Source organism: Odontesthes bonariensis, chromosome 10 (assembly GCF_027942865.1).
Source record: "Odontesthes bonariensis isolate fOdoBon6 chromosome 10, fOdoBon6.hap1, whole genome shotgun sequence".
Classification (NCBI taxonomy): Eukaryota; Metazoa; Chordata; class Actinopteri; order Atheriniformes; family Atherinopsidae; genus Odontesthes; species Odontesthes bonariensis.
The window spans coordinates 31,937,256-31,956,896 of NC_134515.1; the positions used below are offsets into that span (position 1 = coordinate 31,937,256).

Sequence of the window (19,641 nt, forward strand, 5' to 3'; positions counted from 1 at the left end):
AATATGGCATTTGAAATTAAACTTTGGTTTAATTTGGTAGCTTTATTCCTTTGCACTCACTTTAAGGATATCCCTGAGAAAAAAGAAAAAAAAAACACATAAAAGCCCTAGAAGATCAAATCACAAAGCTTTGCGCTGCAAGCCAACCAAGCCCTGAGCGTGCACGAGACATGCATGAACAGCAGAGAGGAAAACTGCCTTCTTAACAGGAAGAAACCTCCAGCATAACCATCTGAGGCCATTTGTCTCAGCCGGTTGGGGGTTGAGAGAACAGGAAAGAGAAATCATTAAACGACATAACACTAGGCCAGGAATACCTGCTGAGAAAGAAAAAAGAGAAACACATGATATTAAATAACGAAATGATGTTGTATATGTACTGTCAATGGAGGGTAAAGAATGCAGAGAGAGGAGAGGCGCTCATTGCACCTTTATATCTTTTAGACATGCTTATAGTCTAACCAAGTGGTAGGTTTCGTCTGCCTTCGTGGATGAGTATAGTATATCATGCTTGTAGTAATGGAAATTCATGCCTGAAACAAACTAAAGTTTATAGATCGGATATCTCCTTTAACAGTTTGGTTGGTATTGGGTCTAAAATACAAGTTGATGATTTTGATGACGTTATAGTTGTTGTTAGCTCAGTGAGTGCCACGGGTCAGAACCAGTCTAAACCCAAATCAAGTTGTACAGATGCTTCTAACGCTGCTGTACCTGATGAAACATCATTTCAATCGTGGGAGGGAGGCCATGAATTTTACTGTAAGAGAAACCATTTTTTGTTGTGAAGAAGATCGTGAATTTTGAGAGTTAAAGAAATATATGGCTCAACAGACATTATGCAGCATTGACATAAAAATAGATGAAAATCCTTGAAATCCAGTTGGCAGCTGGTATTTGTTGCTAACCTTAAAACTAGTAGGACACTCCTCCCCATTGAGCTTCAAAATCCACCACCATATCTTTTGAGTTTGTGTAATTAGATGTCTTTCAAAAAAATTCCTGATACTTCTCTCGGCTCACAGTAAAAGTCCCCAAAAGGTTATGGAAGGAAAGAAAAAAAATAACAAAAGAAAATAGGAGTTAACGTGAAGTGAAGTGAAATTTATTTATATAGCACTTTTCAGCAACAAGGCGATCCAAAGTGCTTTACAACACAAAAACAACAATCAGGAAAAATCAAACACAGAAATACAGAACAGAGCAAAAGTAAATTTAGCTAATAGTAGGATTGGTATAACAGGTAATTTGAGTAAACTAAGAAAAGCTAACAAACATGGATAAACTTTCCTCTAAGAGGAAGCATTTAAAAATATAGCTAATAACAGAACGGTTGATATAACGAATGATAACAAATCTTTAAAAGACTTTCATCTGAGAGGAAATATTAAGGTTGATACAGTGGTAATAGGTCTTAACAGACCATTTGAATATGACTAAGTTTTCCTCCTAGTGAAGTATTAATAAGATCAGAAACACGGATAAGCTTTCCTCTAAGAGGAAGCATTTAAAAAGCTGTTCAATGGTCCATAAATTAAAGGGAACTTGGATAAAAAACTTTCATCTGAGAAGAAATATTAAGGTTTATAGTGATAATAGGTCTTAATAGACCATTTGAATATGACTAAGTTTTCCTCCTAGTGAAGCATTAATAAGATAAGGGTAGAATGACAGAAGAAATACCACATTAGGGGAGAAGAGGAGAAAAAACCTCAGCACAGGCAGAGTGAAACAAAGACAGAGTAGCAACAGAGGACCTATTTGGAAGTGAGTTCATGGAAACACTGCCAAGGGCATGTGATTTTGTTATTAGGCCGTGAAAAACAAGTTTTGAATTCTGTGTTTAGACTCATTCAAAGCTTTTCCTTTTTTACTGAGAAAAAAATCATTAAAAAATTTACACGCCAGTCCTAACTAAACCCTAATTTGGGTACCCATTTATCATAGGCTTTGTCTTTAGTTTGGTGAAAAGTCAAGAAAAACAATAGTAAAACACAATACATACAATATATAAAGTATATAAAATGCATAGTATAATAGCACTTGTACAACGTATTCTACATATATTTTGTGAATACGAAAGAAATGCTATTTTAATAAGTAGTTTAAAAAATATTTACTGGGTCCTCGCAAGTTAGTCTGATGATCATATTTCCGCGGGCACTCGAAGGCAGCATTTGGTACAGTACAGGCTGTCATGGCGCTGAAGAGGCCCGAGCAGCCGCGGCGTCAAACTTTCACTCCGGCTCCATTTGGAACATCTTCACGCTGTATACTCTTTAAAGTGGTCACCATCCCATGAGGACGCACTTCGGTAAGTTGTCCAACACCGAGTTGGCCTGATTTTGAGCGTTGTTGTTCGCTTCAGGCGGGGGACAGTTGGACATTAGCTGATGAAACGTTATGTCTAAATGGAAAAATAACGTTCAGTGCTCGGAATGAATGTGACTCTACTTTAATGTTTGCTTGCAATTACAAACATGTCAATTTAGAGCTTGAGCTTCACGCCGCTGTATATTTTAGCGTAGTTCACACGTTAAAATAAATTCAAGACTGATTAAAAATAAAAGAATCATTCAATGCATTTTAGCAGGCAATATGAGACGAAGAAGCTGTACAGAAGTTGCGAACTATTTTTTTTTTTTTTGTCACATCGTGTGTGCGCGTGTTGTTTGTGTTTGTTTGTTTACGTGTTTACTGTTACTGACACATTTGTGGAACTTTTGGCCTAGTGCTGCATAAAGGCATTATTAGCTTATATTTGAATATTATCACGACCTAAGTGGAGGAGCAGTGACACATTTGATGTTTTTTCAAAGTAACTGAAGACTAAAAGCCTCTCTGCTCACACATGTTGACTAGTGTTTGGGGCCTTGTAATTATTGGGGAGTTAAGACTTTAACAGTACATCATATCTGGAAATCTGGCAGTCTAGGCCTATAGCAGCTTAACTATGGGATGTTTCAGGATCACCTGAGCCATCCCCAACTATAAGCTTTATCAAAAAGGAAAGTTTTAAGCCTGGTCATTTACTGGCAGCTTATTCCACAAGAGAGGGGCCTGATGACTGAAGGCTCTGCCTCCCATTCTACTTTTAGAAACTCTGGGAACCACAAGTAAACCTGCAGTTTGGGAGCGAAGTGCTCTGTTAGGAAAAATGTCTTACAATGAGATCTTTAAGACATGATGGAGCTCGGTCATTAAGAAATTCACATGTGAGGAGAAGAATCTTAAATTCTATTCTGAATTTAACAGGAAGCCAATGATTCATTTTTTCTTTCGTATCAAGTAAACGTGCCGCTGCCACACTGTGGCCTGAAATTAAAAGGAACTGTTGATCTCTTCGTTTTACGTTCCTGCTTATTAACTGTGAACTGGCAGTAAAATCATTTGTGTGTGGGAAATATGTTCTATGGAACAACTAACGGTCTCCGAGCAGAATCATTCATAAACATAGTTCACGAGATCACTTATTTGTGCTGAAAATGGTCCCATCGTATGAGTGCACAATCAGCTCTACAAAAGCTAGCGCACCATTTAGATGAGAAGCTGCTGCATCAACATACCGGTAATATATTCACCCTCATACTTTCTTATCTGAGTGTTGCTTCTGGTAGCCTTGCACTGGCCTTCCTTAGTAGGGAATGAGGTGAGTGTGGCGTGTTTGCCTTTTTAAGGGCAGGACAGGCTCGTCTGTGAAGGAGTGGGGATTCAGAGCAGCTGTCTTTGTGTGGTTCGTAGCCTGTCAGGTGCTTAGTGCGACCACACGTCAATACTATATCGAATAAACATGTTAATGGCTGGATGTCTACAGTAAAACCTTTCCTTTTTCAATATATTTTCTGTTCAGCATGAATTACTTTGTTGTTCAGAGTAGCCCAAACTGAACACAAGCCAAAAAAAAAAAAAAGAATATAGCTTTGAAGTGTTTGAATGATACTTTTGCACTTTAGACTAAGCCGTTCATTTTCTTTTGGATCTTACCGAGATGTTGGACACCTCCATAGAAGTAGAATATTGTTGTGAAGGTGGATTGTGCTTCACGGAGCTGTTCAGATCTGCCTTTTTTTTTGATTATAATTTTTTATTTGCACTGTTAGAAGAATGCGTACAAGCAAGATATGGCTTAATAGTGCACACAAGAATAAACAAAAAAACAAAACAAAACAAAGGCAGATCAAATGAAAGGGAGGAAAAAAAAAAAAAAACTAGCAGGGACATCATACCAATAGACTTCAACTGGTTAGAACGTCCTTAATTCTTGAGCAAAGTACTTTCCATGCATTTACTGTAGATAAACTGGCGTTGTTCAGTCGAGCTGTGGTCTCCTCCAATGATGCAATGTCCAGTAAGGATCTGATCCAGTAACATTTTGCATTAATATCAGGTTTGAACCACAGCTGGAATATTGACTTTTTGGCAGCTGTGAAGCCAGCAAACACCAGACGTTTTTCACGTAGAGAGAGCTCAAGTGTGGAGTCATCATTTAATAAACAAAAACAGGGGTCTAACACAAGAGTAATGTCAAGAAACTTGGATAGCATCTTAATAACATATTTCCAAAATATACTTATAATGGGACATTCCCAAAACATATGGAGGAAGGTACCTGTGGCGTTCTGGCAAAGCATGCATTGTGGATTTTGAGAGATATTCATTTTGAAACGTATGTATGGTGTTGTATATGCCTTGTGGATCATCTTATAATGAATTAATTGATGTGCCAGGCACTTAGATGTTAGTGGTAGATTGTCCCATATCTTCTCCCAGTCTGGATCAACACCCATTGCCTTAAGTTCCCTATCCCATATTGACACAACAGAAAGAGGTTTCATGGAGTTCCTTATCAGAAGGTTGTACAGTTTTGCTACCAGGCCTCTCGAAAGGCTACTAGGACAGACAAGATTAGATAGGGGATGTGAACATAATGGTTGCCAAGGCACTCCATACGCCTTCATCGAAGATGTGAGCTGGAGATAAAGGAAATAGGATGAGCCTGGGAGATCATATTGGTGTTGGAGGTCTTGGAACGTGCGCAGTATGCCATTGTCGCAAATGTCATTAACTGTGTGGATGCCTTTGGATGACCATACAGGAGAAGTAAAGGGTTGCTTGCCTGAAGTTAAACAAGGATTGTTCTTCAGATCTGCCTTTTGAAGTTTTATGTGTCGTCTTGAGTTGGCGATCAGAATCTGCTGGTTTTTGGTTTAACTGGCTATGACGGGTTACCGGCTGAGTACATGCAAAGAGAGCCAGCACAGCACTGAGCTCTGTTGTCAGATCTGCCTGGCAAATTTCCCTGATCAGAAAGTCATTTGTAAAATGTTGTAATGGTAACACAAATAAGGCGTCTTTCTAACAGCAGGAGGGTAGACCTAATTTTAATGAAACCGAGCTGACATATTAAATTGGTTTCTCTGTGCAGTTTACAGGGGCTGTGTACAAAACCAGATGCCAGCTTCTGCTCTCTTTGAAGTGGGATATACTGCAGTTCATTTCTCTCTGGTTTAATTTGTATGATACCAGAAGACTGTTTAGTAACCAGAGGCACTTTATTTTTTTAATTAGTTGAAGTGGCATTAGGAGGTGATTCAACCTATAAGGACCCGATATGAAAACATGGGTGTTCCACTTCCCATGTGTAGAGGGATGTCTTTGTCCACTGTCAAGCGTAGTTCTTAGAAAGGAGCCAAACCATTGTGTGCTCTTATATTTTGATACTAACAGCCCCTGGAACAATGCTCTCATTAATGTTTGTTTCCCCTATCAAACAGTACTGGTTAGGCTACACAGTAATTTGCCGTCACTGATTTTTACAAACGAATCAGAAAATACAACAGTAAGCAGCGGCTGTTCTGTAATATTCTTTTTTACAATTACATTTAACGTGGCATTAAAAGGTGTGAAGTTTGGTGGTAATTGCACAGATGCACCAGTAAGAGGCAACAGTGTCATTGGAAGAAATAGACATTGCACGGCCACTTTAACACCCCCGTCGGGGCTGTAATGTCTATGCAGTGTTTCAATGAATTGCGTATGATACCCTGACTTTTATCATCGTGCCAAAGTTGACGTTCTTGGTTTTGATGGATAGATGGATTATCTGCAAAACTGATTAATTTTTACTCTGTGTTTGATGTTGATTTGCAAGTGTTTGGGTCCAGCCAGCCTGAAATCAGACGGGGAATATGGTGAAAGTGCGCTATCTGCTCCACATGTTGGTGTTGGCACATTTTGCTGCAAGCAGAGCGGTGCAGCAGGGCCTCACAGGGCTGCTGTTGAACCTGCGTGAAGATGTTTGAACTCTGATTGAATGCAGCAGGTTAATTAAATGTCAAAAGTACTATCAGACTATATTTACTGTAGCTCTGAACGTTTGGCCCTTTCATCAACCATTTCAAGAAAGAACCACAGTGCGTTCGGTCCCCAGACGAACGGTGCGGCACCTTTTTGCTTTCCCGCTGGCAGGATTTGCAGGTCATGAGTTCACCGTCAGGGGCAGACAGGCTAATACTGTTATGCTACATGAAGAAAGGGGGAATTGAGTTCCTTCCGCCCATATAGCCTGTGTGTGTAGGTGCGTGGTGCCGTCATATCTCTGCTGCTACACTGGCCTCTCTGTGCTCCTCTGACACAGCAGTGAGATTGTTTTCCCTCCCCCTCGCCTTCTTCCTCCCCCTTTTGAGAGTATGAGTCTCTTAGCCGTTCATTTGTACAACCCTGCTTCAGAAAAAGTTGAAAAGTTTCAAACGCAGAATGCCGTCATTTGCAAATGAGCTCATCCCTGTAGTTAACGACCAAAGACGAGATATTAAATTTCAAACCTGATAAGTTTATTCTTTTAAGATTTTGCTCACCTTGTAAAAGGTGTTGCAACACGTCTTGTTATTGAATTATTTTTTTTAAATGACGCTCTGCAACTGTTTTGGATCTGAGGAAAACGCTTGCTTTGAAAGTAATGTTTTTTTTCTTTTTTTCTTGCCCTTTCCGGTTTCATACTTCATGCTTTCCGGCTTCATGCTTAGCAAGGGAGTAACGCACGACCCGGGTCCTGCTCCACAAGCTGAAAGTGTCCTTGGCCAAGACACTGAACCCCACATTACCCACGATATGCTCGTTTGGTATGTGATTGTAGAATAAACGGCTGCAAATATCAACTAAGAGTGTGAGGGAATAAGAAACACATTGGAAAGTGTTTTTTAAACTCTCTAGATACGGTTAATAAGGTGATATATTTATATATATATATATATATATGTGTGTGTGTATGCGCGGAGCATATGGCTCATAGGATTTAAGCTGTTCAATACTGTGCGGGTGAGTGACCCTCTGGACTGCATGCCGGCCAGTTTAACACCAGGACTCGGTGCCCACAGAACTGTGCTGTTGTACCTCGTGCAGAATGTGGTTTGACATCGTCTTCCTGAAAATAAGCAAATCCTTCCCTGAAAACGGCATTGTCTGGAGGGCAGCATGCGTTTCTAAAAATAGCTCAATACTTGAATACAATCCTCAGATATGTGCACGTTGCCCATGCCGTGCACACTAATGGTCCCACACCATCGCAGATGCTGGCTTTTGGAGGTGTGTACTGATTAAAGCTAAATCCACAACTTATAAAAAAAATAATTTAAAATTTTTAATCTGTCAGACCACAAATGGGTTTTCCACTTCATCTCAGTCCATCATGAGTGAGCTTTGTCGTGAGGAGGTAGCAGTATTTTGGGGTCTTCTTTCCTATCTGGTTTTTGCAGTAGAGCTTTACCTTGCATTTGTGGCTGTCGTTTGTGGTTTCTGTCAGTGTTTACAGAGACCATGAAGCGATGTCCACAACAAAATCATGCCTGTTTGATCATTTTATGCTGCACGAGAAGCTGACGATTACAGCAGCACTGGTTCTCAGCCTGTCCGATTTCTTTGAAGTCGCAAAAAATCTTTTAAGGGCATAAAAGGATTCAGAATTTAAAGAGAGGTGGGGGTTTTTTTTCGGGGGGGGGGGTCAGCGCAGGTCTGCACTGTGAGGCTCTGTGTGTCCTTCGGGAGAGTAGCAGCTATTTGGTCTGCTGCGTTGTTGAACTCTGGTGTGGAATGCATGCTGTCCTTTGGCCAGAGGATCAGGGGCTTTATAACAACCTTTAAACAAATCACTGTAAGCAGATACCTGTGTATTTTGAGAATAAATGATCCTGTCCTAGGAAGAAGCTTGGGGGGGACACATGCTTCTAACCAAGAGCGAGTAACAAGACTCCTTTTTCTTTCTTTTTTTCCCAGTAAGATGTCAAGATGAAATATTTTCGTAATCAAGCACTTTTGATGTCGAGCCTGGGAGTTGTTTAGATATTTTTAGTTTGTGTCCACACCATCATCCTAAAACGTTTTTTTTTTTTTTTTTTTTTTTTTTTTTAATGTTGTTCGAAGAATCAGTTATTATAAAGTAGGTTTGGTTTTTTTACACTTGAGAAGTAGGTGTTTGCATCCTATGATCCACATCCATAAGGATGTGGATCTGTTCCTCTCGGGTGCTTTGTTCTGGTGATTCAGAACTTACTCACCACACATGAGTGGGCATATGAGTGGTTTTGGGTTGTTGGTGGAGGGGGGGGCGCTCACAGCATGTTAGGTGTTCTCCCCAAAATCCATCCCCCACCCCTGTCTGGAAATGGACACTGCTGGTGTATTTATAGCTCCAGACCACAAGCGAGCTCTCTTTCTTAAACACAGCTACGGAGTTGGTCAGATTCACCACAGTCGTGCTGAGCTTCACCGTCGTATATTCTCGACTGTTGTACTCCGTCACTTTGCTTGTTAAACGTGCCCGGAGGAGCTCGTCAGGTAGGAGGAAAAACAACACAGGCTTTTTTTTTATTTCAAGTTGTGTATTTGTTGGAGTCAGTGATTTGTTACATGGCTTAGCTGCTTTGCTGTTTGGTTTGACTTATCACTCAAGTCATCTGAAGGTAATTAATTTGATTGTGTTTGACTGTGGGTATTTCATTTGGCACTGGGATTGTTGAAAAATAAGATGTTCACATTTGTTATTGATCTTTGGATGTTGAACATTTCAGAACATTCATAGCAGGACGGAAAACGAGGCATCGAATAATGTTTGACCGTGGCATCCAAGCTGTAAAAGATGGGGCTTGTCAGTTCACTGAAAGTGAATCTGTGGCAAGTTTTTTTGTTTTTTTTAACTTCCAGACTGGTGGTTGTGAGACTAAGTCTCCTTTCCTTTGGTTAATGTGACTGAAAACTCGTATGTTTGGCTGTTTTGTTGAAAACAAACAACTGAAGGAAATCAGACTGGATCATTTAAAAAAAGCAAAAAAAAAGCATAATAATAGCATAATTCTATATTTTGTATTCTATGGACCAAATAAGTTATAGACCAACGGAATCATTTGGCTTTTGATTTTAATATACATTTTTTGATGTTTATCTCTTTCAGATGAAAACAGCATTCTGAACCCGACCACAGGAAACGCCCACAGAGAGGAGAGATGGAGAAGCCCGTCCTGCAGACGCAGCCGTCCACGCTTCCTTTTTTTGATACGGCCCACGCCTTCAACCTGCTGCGGGGAATCCATGAGCTGCGTGCCGAACGGAAGTTTTTCGATGTGACTTTGTGTGCCGAGGGCCGCGAGTTCCACTGCCACCGCACGGTGTTGGCTGCCGCCAGCACCTACTTCCGGGCTATGTTTGCAGGGACCCTGAGGGAGAGCGCCATGGACCGAGTGGTTTTACACGAGGTGTCAGCTGAGCTTTTAGGCCTACTGGTGGACTTCTGCTACACTGGACGGGTCACCGTCACTCAGGAAAACGTGGACCTGCTGCTGAAGACGGCCGATTTGTTCCAGTTCCCCTCGGTCAAAGACGCCTGCTGTGCTTTTCTGGAGCAGCGACTGGATGTTTCCAACTGCTTAGAGATCCAGGACTTTGCAGAGGCCTATGCTTGCAGAGAGCTAGCAACCAGTGCACGCCGCTTTGTCCTGAAAAACATAATGGAGCTTGCTAGAGGGAAAGAATTTGAACGGTTGCCATGGAAGCGCCTCCTTGAGTTTGTGTCAGATGATGAGCTTTGCGTGGACAAGGAGGAGACGGCTTATCAAATCGCGGTGCGCTGGGTGAAGACTGATCTTCAGCGTCGACTGCACTACTGGCCTGAGCTCCTCCAGCAGGTCCGACTTCCATTCGTCAGGAGATTCTTTCTCTTGGCCCACGTGGAGAGCGACCCACTCGTCTACCTTTCGCCCACTTGCCTCCGCATGGTGAACGAAGCCCGTAGCTTCCAGTCCTGCGAGTACGACCGCCACGACAGGCCCTGCCACCGCATGCGGCCGCGGCCTTCCACGGGACTGGCAGAAATCCTGGTGGTGGTTGGAGGCTGCGATCAGGACTGTGACGAGCTGGTCACAGTGGACTGTTACAACCCTCAGAGCGGACAGTGGCGCTACCTGGCTGAATTCCCTGATCACCTGGGAGGAGGTTACAGTATAGCTGCCCTCGGAAACGACATGTATGTCACAGGTAAGTCATTTAAAGAAAGCCTTTTTTTTTTTTTTCTTTCTTTCTTTTAGCATGAAGCTGTATTGGGCCCCCCCCCCCCCGAAAAAAAAAAAAAACAACAACAAATGAGTCAAAATAAATGTAAAGGTCTTATCAAATCAAATCAAATTTATTTGTATAGCACATTTCATGTACAAAACAATTCAAAGTGCTTCACATCTTACTAAAAATTCTTGAGCTGTATTTTTATCACAGGAACCAGTTTTTTCGGGGGTCCTTTCGTCAGCCCCATTCCATTTTCACCACAGTGGTCAGGGGCTAAAACACTGAGAACCCCGTAAAAGTGACACATTTTTCCTGCCTTATTCAACCTAATCTACCCTAATCTTTCGGGTGCTTTAGTTTTTGTATAAGTTAAGTAGTTAGGAATCATTTGGTTCTGTTCAGACTATTGGATTCTATTCATAAATTAGACACAAAGGAAAAGTATCTGTTCACATTCTTCTATATTTTGTAAAGGTAGAGTTCAGCCTCCTCCGGTTTCCCACTTGACTGACGGGATTCAGCGGTTACGTTAGCCGTGTTTACGTTCACCTTTGTGTGAAACCTGCAGTGCGCAGATTGCCATTTCTGCTCCTTCTTCCTGTGAAACGGCTGGCAGCGACTGCGTATAAAAAAAGATACAGGCTCCTTGGCTACTGACTGTGAGTGAACAAGGAAGGACACGGTGTGCTGCCAGGACAGCAGTGGTGTTATCTCCGTCATCATCGCCATCATCATCGCTATTATCGGTGGAAACGGTGTTGCCAATTAGAGATCGCGTCAGACTTTCACTCAGGACTTGTGACTCCTTATGCTGATGCTGATGGTGGGCCATAAAATTAGTGGTGTTAGCTCACTGCCTCGGTGACAGAAATAACAGCAGCATATGATTGCATCATGTCGGCAGGCAGATTTAGTTTGTGTAACACTTGATTCTTTGAATTGATATTTAAGCTGCTAGAGTTATGTATTTGCTGTGAGAGTGAGTTCATTTTTTCAGTATAAACACTAAGGTTTTTAAGGGCCGTCGGGAGAAGGAAATATATCTGCATCGCAGGCTGTCTGGAACATGTAAACAAACTGTAATTTGTTTGTATTTGTTCTTATGATTGGTTATAAATCTGGTCATGTTACTTAAAAGCTTTAATAAATAACATCAGGCCAATTGTTTTATTTATAATCTTGTTAGTCAGCCAGGGAAACCTAAGGAAGAGTGATTAAATCATCAGTGTTTACTGTAATGTAAAGTGAAAATTAATGTTATTTACATAATCCACATTTTGAGTTGGTAAAGGTTTGTGGCACATGGTCGTGTTGTGCTCAACCTTTACTGCATGTCATTAACCTGCTCTTTGGCTTGTGTCTCCTGTTTCTCGTTCAGTCCCCCACAGCTCAGTTACAACCGAGATACTCTATTAGTCTAATAAAATACTGTACTTTATGTAGAATATTACTGTGACCACCAAGTGGACAGGTGGAAGGTGTTGCCTTACGACAGTGATACTCACTATTGTTTTCACAAGAGTCACATTGGCAAAGAAAAATCAAGGAAAGAGCCACTTTTACGACAATATACTAAGTCCCCTTTAGCAAATATGCATTTCTACATATAAAACATCCCACAAAAAAAGAAACAACACAGCCAATACATTTTCAATTAAGACCACATTTACCTTAATACTGGGATGAGCGGAAGCTGGCATGCATGTCTTTGACTTTCTTCATGTTGTATTTGTAGTTTGTTGTTGTAATCATAGTGAGACATTCAGGATGAGCATGGTTTTTGTGCTGGTTTTTGCCCTTTTTTAATTAAAAACTGATCCATTGTGCCTGCATCTCACGCTGGCTAAAGGAGCTAGCGTGCACTGCGGACAAGTGTGAGGGTGGGTTAAGCGGGCTGCGTTGCCAGGTTTAACAGTTCCCCCTTTAGGAAACTCCATTAAGCCTTAATTAATACGTAATAAAAATACTTAATAATACAAAAACGCAAACTTAATTAAAATACTTAATACTGTGCAGTATTCGCTTAGCCTAGCAAGCCAGACCCCTACAGCAAAAAAGAGCAAATTCAATTTGCGGTCGCTAGGGGCGTTGAGATTTCGAGGCTAGTATTCGCTGTATGTTATTTGAAAAAATGTATTGTTATTGTTACCATATTGTTATAAGCTACTATGCAAGTGCGAGCCGCCAATTAGAGCTTGAGGAGCTGCATGTGGCCGCGAGCCGCGCAATGAGTATCTCTGCCTTAGTAGGTAACTGTCATTCTGGTATGTTGCCTCCCCTTTGACCACAGCTCTGTGTCTCTGAGAAAAGGTGTAGAGAATGGCTACAGAATCGGTTACTGAAACGGTGCACAAGGTAAATCTGCTCTGTGGTCATGGCTTTACTCCCAATAACCACATTTAACCCTGCATTAGTGAGGACAGCCTGGATTCAGATGACTGTAGTCTTCTGCCAGGTCTCTGAACTCGTTGATTAACAGCAAGGAAATATGTCCGTTTCCTCCAGGTGGCTCGGATGGCTCTCGACTCTATGACGGCGTGTGGCGCTACAAGTCCAGTGTGAACGAGTGGACAGAGGTTTCGCCCATGTTGAAGGCCCGTGAATACCACAGTTCGTGCGTGCTGAAAAGCCAGCTGTATGTGGTGGCGTTGGACAGCACCGAGCGCTACGATCACGCGTTGGACTGCTGGGAGTCCTTGCCCGCCATGCTGCATCCCATGGACAACTGCTCCACCACCGCGTGCAGCGGACGCCTGTACGCCATCGGCTCTCTCACTGGCGAGGACACCATGGTCATCCAGAGCTACGACGCAGACACCAACCGCTGGACAATGGTCAACTGTGGACAGCTGCCTCCGTGGTCATTCACTCCGAAAACTGTGACTCTCAACGGCCTCATTTACTTTGTCCGGTGAGCAGAGGGCTGGTTTGAGTCTCTTACCTGATGTGAACTAAATCTGTATGTTTTGCCTTATTTAGGGTGTACTTGGGAGGACATTTGGCTCCAAATGACTGTTTATTTTCTTTAAAACCGTAGTCTCTAAGAATTAATGATTTAAAAAGGAATATTTTCTGACAGCTGTAGTTATTAAGATTTGACATAGATATGATCAGATTAGAATATTACGATAAGCTGATGAAATAGAAAACATTGGAAGATTCAGCTTGACGTTTCTAATGTTTTGCCATTGGAACGCTGAACAGGCAGAAAACACTTTCCTCTTAAGCATAGCCTGGGACCCAAATAGGCAAACCACTCCTGTATTTTATGAAAGAAACAAAGAATTGAGGCATCAAGTGGAAAAAGTGTATCCAAATGTACGTATCAGAAAGTAGTTTTAGCTCAGAATGCATCCGTTCTGTTCCTGATTTAGCTTTCTCATGTGTGACGTCTGCTTGTACTGTTTATAGACATTGTTGTGCTGATTTCGGTGAAGACTCTGATTACTATTTCCACAGGTGGTAAACACTTAGTAGAAGCATCTTTGGACCGTACCATTACATAAACAGCTGCTCCCTTGTTTGACCACACGTGTGCCCTAATGCTCATCGTCTTTTCTCCTAAGAGTTCCTAAGAGTTCACTCAGCAGCTCTTGGTTTCATCAAGCATTCCGCTCTTGCTCTTACGGGATGTTTATTTTCAGGCAGTTTATATTCTAAACAGAATACCATTTCTTAATTTGCTTCATAAATTTCTCACATTGTACGTTGAAGGTTGGTTCGAGATGTCTTTCCATGTAAAGTGCTTGAATATTAAGAAGAAGATTGACCAGCAAGAAACGTTTCATCCCCGAAGTGGGACGAATACATGTGCATCAGCGGCTGTTACGGCACTGACTTGACTTCAGTCTCTTTCTATTTACAGGGATGATTCAGCCGAGGTTGATGTTTATGATCCCCAAAAGAACGAGTGGGACAAAATTAGCCCCATGACCCAGGTTTGTATTTCACATCAGATGTTTGTGAGGTGGCACACAACAAAACAAAGCGTCAATGAACACACAAATGAAAATAAGAAATGCTGTTATCAGTACTGCAGAAATTATGCACATATAGAAACCAATAATAGTATTTGTTCCTCAATTAGAATGGAGAGGGAAAAAATGTGTAGCAACCAGTGATTTTTACTCTATTTATATTTTACTGTCTCATTTTACTTGTTAAACTCTATCTCTGATTAAGTTTTTTTTTTTTTTTTTTTTTTTTTTTTTTCTCTCCTTTCGTTAGTGTTGGAATTTGAATAATAAACAAGAGTTAAATGTACTTTTTTCAGGTCCACGTTGGAGGCAGCGTTGCAGCCCTGGGCGGTAAGTTGTACGTGTCTGGCGGTTACGACAACACGTTTGAGCTGTCGGACGTGGTGGAGGCCTACGACCCGACCACCCGCTCCTGGACTCTCGCTGGGCGGCTCCCTCAGCCGACCTTCTGGCACGGCAGCGTCAGCATATTCCGTCAGTTCATGCCGCTGGTGTCCAGCGCATTCGAACCCACCGACGTCCCCGAATCCAACGCCATTCACCTGCACCGGCACCGGCGACACCAAGCGCTCCAAAATCTCAACAACAATCTTAACCAGAACCAGGATGTGAACCCGGCACACTGAGTCTGGACCAGGAGATACTGGTCACGATTACTCGGTGTGTTCTCTCTCGCTCAGTTTTCTGGGAATTTACCTCATCACAGAGCTAACGCAGAACAGACGTACACCCCAGTCTGAGCTCTTTGTAATTCGCTTGACTACAAAGCTGTCATGTAGTGAAAATTACTCCGAACTACAGACAGACAGAAGATATTTTTCTCTCCTTCAGGGGGAAGTTTCTCTTACAGCAGCTACACTTAAAAAAAAAGAAGTCATTATGAAGCTGGCTCACATGCACGAGCCCCTCCCTCTGTTCCACACAAATGAATGTTGAAACCCGCTTAAACATTAATTTGCACGTGGACTTGCTTCACTTCTCACTGGCAATTTCTCCTGTCATTATGTGCAGTCATTAAGAACAATTCTGAGTGTTTATAGACTCATCAAGTTTATTCATGTATGTTTAGAGCATCGCAATGACGTCAAGGGGATTGTCTTGGATTACTTGAGAGGGCTCCTTATGACTAAAACGGAGATTCAAATGATAATTTAAAAGTTTATAATGGAACCTTGGATTGATATTTTTCAGAGGGCAGCTAGCAGTAATAGTTACAGAAACTAGAATGGAATTGGGTTACATCCTAAAGAAATAGTGAAAGTTATATTAAGGAGACATTTTGGGCGTTTGAAAGGAGTGAGACGTTATAGGCCAAAATGTCAATTGAGAATGGAATTATTAGACTTATTTATAATATTGCCTGATAACAGCCCACTCCCCTGGCATGCAGCTCTGGGTCTTTTCCCTTCGTTACGATATGCCAGATGGGGCTGGGTTCATTGCTGCCCCTGTTCAGCTGAAGAGCAGAAAAGTGCCACAGACACTTTGGTCGTTCAGAGATGGAACACAATAACTTCTAAATTCTGGCTGCGTTTCACTGTTGGCAGGCTCCTACTGTCCCCATTGACATTGTGATAAAACAGAAACTGCCTTTACTTGGACGGTTTACGAATATGGATTACAAATTCATAATAAAAAATAAATAAAAGAAGTGACCCTGTTTGCAGTTGAAGATGTCCTGTTTACAGTCATCTCTGCTTAGAAGGAAAAATGCATCGGGGGGGCACAAGACAGTCGATCTTGTTGTAGCACCACAAGTGACCTGTGGGAAAAAATGTTAAGAAAGTCTTATTTAATAGAGCTTTTAGATTTTTTAAAATGGTACTTGGGGAAGTGTTTCTGCTGTAGACACCAGTCAGAGTTTGAAGAATCGGAAGGTTTCCTGATTATTGGAGCTAAGCTTAAAACTGCTCAGAATGAGTCCACAAGAAGAGCAATGATTTTGTCATGTTAAATAAGTCGGAAATTTCATAGCGGTTTGAGCAAAGGATGTATTGTGACTTTTCACACTGCATCACTTCTGCAGTCTGCACCAGAACAGTGACTGCACTGGCTCTGAATAACATAGCACGTATTGCCACACAGTGTGGCAGCTGGAACCATGTCTGAGAGGATGGTGGGCCGTGTTCTGCAGGTAATAACAAAGTAAGCAGCTGTTTGATGCAGAAGTGACGAGGTATAACAAGCTACAATAAACTGCTCACTCAAACAGCTATGAATTATTTGAGGATTGAGTTGTTTTAGTTGGTGAAACATATGCTTGACTTGCACTCCTTTTTCACAGAGGCTTTTATTTTAGTTCCCATGTAAAGATTAGTTTCTTATTCTCCAAATTGAGGACATCTTGACCACCATATAGTGCAGGACACCGGCTACTCATTAGTACTTCACATGATCCAATGAATTGAAGAAAATATATGTTAAAAAAAAAAAAGAAGTACATGGCATTTCCTTCAGTGGCCACAAGGGGCAGCAACGATCCAACTCCACACTGAAAAGGCCTTAAAAAAAAAAGACTTCACGCCTTAACGCCAATTGTCGCATATATGCTACAAACCGTTTGACTCAATCAACCAGCTGAGATAGCATCTTTATTCCTCCAATGCCGGTTAGTCCATTCACTACGGACCTAGGAACCTTTATATAAATAAATATGTAAAAAAAAAAAAAAAAGGGTGAATAAAAAAAAAACATTGTTTTTTCACTGTTACCATTATGCCTGGTGTTGCAAATAAGCAACATACCAAACATACCAAATTGACTCCAAATTGACCAGGATACCTGTTGTCGCAAATTTGCAACATACCAAAATTTCTATTTATTTTTTTGTGCAAAAGTGAAATTAATAATATTATTATTATTATTATTTACCGTTATTTACATTTTTTATATACAGCTATATAAATTCAAGCGTAAGGGGTTAAATTGGCCCAAAGGTGAGTTTTTACATGCGCTGTTTTCCATTTAGCTCTTGTGTTGGAATTCTCTGCGAAAGTCACCTGCACAGTGAATGAGGCAGTCTACTACAGAATATGGATGCATGCGCAGTGGATTACAATGGTTTGTTTTTGATTTTTATATTTTATTTTTTATTTTTTTGCATAGACAATTCACAATTTAAAAGCTCTGAGAGGAACTCCAGTCTGTTTACTGATGAAATGGCAGCGACTCTCAAGTCTTAAGACCACATGTGAGAATGTGAAATGGATCCGGTAAGAAGGAAGTAAGCTTACTTAGACCTGTTGCTTTGCCTTTTGGCTTCAGGCTAGCAGGTCAAGGGGCCTTAAGGAAATTTGGGGGTTCAAGTTATATGTAGGTGAGTGAGGTTTAGACAAGGAAGAACGCATAGAAAAGACAATCACACGTTACACCCACCAATTTGTCAGTGGAGAACCCCTTGAAAAATGTCTACCCCTTTGTGATTTTCAGATATTTGGACAGAAACCACATTAATCTAATTACATTCCAACAAAATGGCAACAATCATTAAATCACAAAATAGACATACAGTGGTAATGCTTAGTAAAAGGGGTTGAAGTGAACTGTGCTGAGAAATGTTCTGCCGTCAGTTTGAGGATGGTTGCATGCAGTGTTTCTAGTGATCATCAAGCTGCACAGCATCTTCTTGTTGCACTCCTGGCCCTGAAACTGGGCTTCATCAGACTTTGTAACCATCAGTTGAATATGCATGAAGAATATTCCTTTAAAAACTGTACCCATGATTGTTGAACTGTTTTCTGTGTTTATTTATGGATACGTTTGTGCTATGGTCGCTTGTGAAGTATTTGCCCATCAGCTGTAGAGGAGTGACATTAGCTGATGAGGTGGCAGTCACAACTGGAAGTGCAAAAGCATCTCAGTTTTGTCCAATTATTTTTGCTTTAACATAAATGGTGTTTCTTCGTTGTGTATGCAGCGTTGTTTTCTTAGTTTCATACAGGCTTGTGATGTTGAATCGCTTTTGTAAACACAGTTTATTCTTAACCTTATTTTGAGTGTTCAAATGTTTTCTGTATGGTTACCATAAATTAAACTGCAGAAAGAATTCTGTGTGTATGTGTTCTATGCGGTCTCAAAAGGAAAATACAAATGAGTGCAACAGAAGGGCAAAGTTTAGTCAACTTGAGAGTTGACGAACTGAAAAAAAGAAAAAAAAAACTAAAAAACAAATAAAACTTAAACCACACCAGTCTATTATATTTCTAGCACACACCCACCTGCAGCACCGGAAGAGTTAAACATAGACAGTATCTCACTTAATGTACACAGCAGGAGTGTGTCAGCCAGCCAGCCGATGACATCATCCCTCACTGCCCTGAAACATCAGAGAATAGCTAATCATGTCCCCCAAGATAAAGACGATACAAGTCAACATAACCTTTACACTGAGTGTGTAGCAAAAGCTTTAGAACTTCAGCTAACTGAACCAATAAGATTTAAATGAGAATTAAAATGTTTTCCGACACTGCAGTATTTTGGTGTGACAAATGGACAGTCCAACATTTTATTGTAAAAGTCAAGAAAAGTGAATGGAAATAAAAAAAGAGTAAGGGACCTAAAATTGTTAAACTGGAAGCCGCCTCCTGCAGTGCTCCCATTTCGTAGAGCTGTGGCCAACCTTTGAGAGTCCAGTAGCAGGTTCAGACCAACCATCTGGCTTCTCTGGCAAATGTCAAAAGAATTGGTGGAAAGATTGGTGGAGGCAGAAGTGTGGTGTGGTGTAGTAAACTAGGTGTAAAAATTTCATGTTGGAACAGTTCACCTGAGCGAAGGTTATGCTGCCCCATGCAGACTTGGCCCTACCTGTTCTATGGGGTATGTAAGGGGAGTGTTGCTGTCACTTCTTCTCAGCCCATAAGATGAATCTTCCCATGTCGGAGCTGGACAATGAAGATGGACTGAAAACCAACTCTCAGATGGTGACAATGTCTGACTGATACCCTCTTCAGTGGTACAGGAAGAAGTCTGCAGCAAAGATCCTCACCACGTGTATCCAAAAACTCACTGAGTACATGCATTTACCAAATGCTGTTTTATCATTTTGTGCTACTCATCTCTAACTGACCAGAGAATATATAATTAAACTTGGGGAAAACAAAACAAATGTGTCTCTTGT

At 41.2% G+C, this 19,641-nt stretch overlaps 1 protein-coding gene across 4 annotated transcripts; it reads left to right on the forward strand.

Annotated features, from left to right (window-relative positions):
- Nucleotides 1-2,188: 2,188 nt before the first annotated feature.
- On the forward strand, nt 2,189-18,570 carry klhl21 (kelch-like family member 21). 4 transcript variants are annotated; one of them, XM_075475280.1, is made up of 5 exons: nt 2,189-2,314; nt 9,446-10,524; nt 13,054-13,459; nt 14,414-14,486; nt 14,822-18,570. In XM_075475280.1, exons 2-5 carry the CDS (start codon nt 9,498-9,500, stop codon nt 15,149-15,151), a joined length of 1,836 nt encoding a protein of 611 aa, XP_075331395.1. In that variant the 5' UTR covers nt 2,189-2,314; nt 9,446-9,497; the 3' UTR covers nt 15,152-18,570. The 4 variants fall into 4 exon arrangements, with proteins under 4 accessions (XP_075331395.1, XP_075331394.1, XP_075331397.1 ...); XM_075475279.1 differs by lacking the exon at nt 2,189-2,314 and adding an exon at nt 8,702-8,832; XM_075475282.1 differs by lacking the exon at nt 2,189-2,314 and adding an exon at nt 8,878-8,957.
- Nucleotides 18,571-19,641: the final 1,071 nt, after the last annotated feature.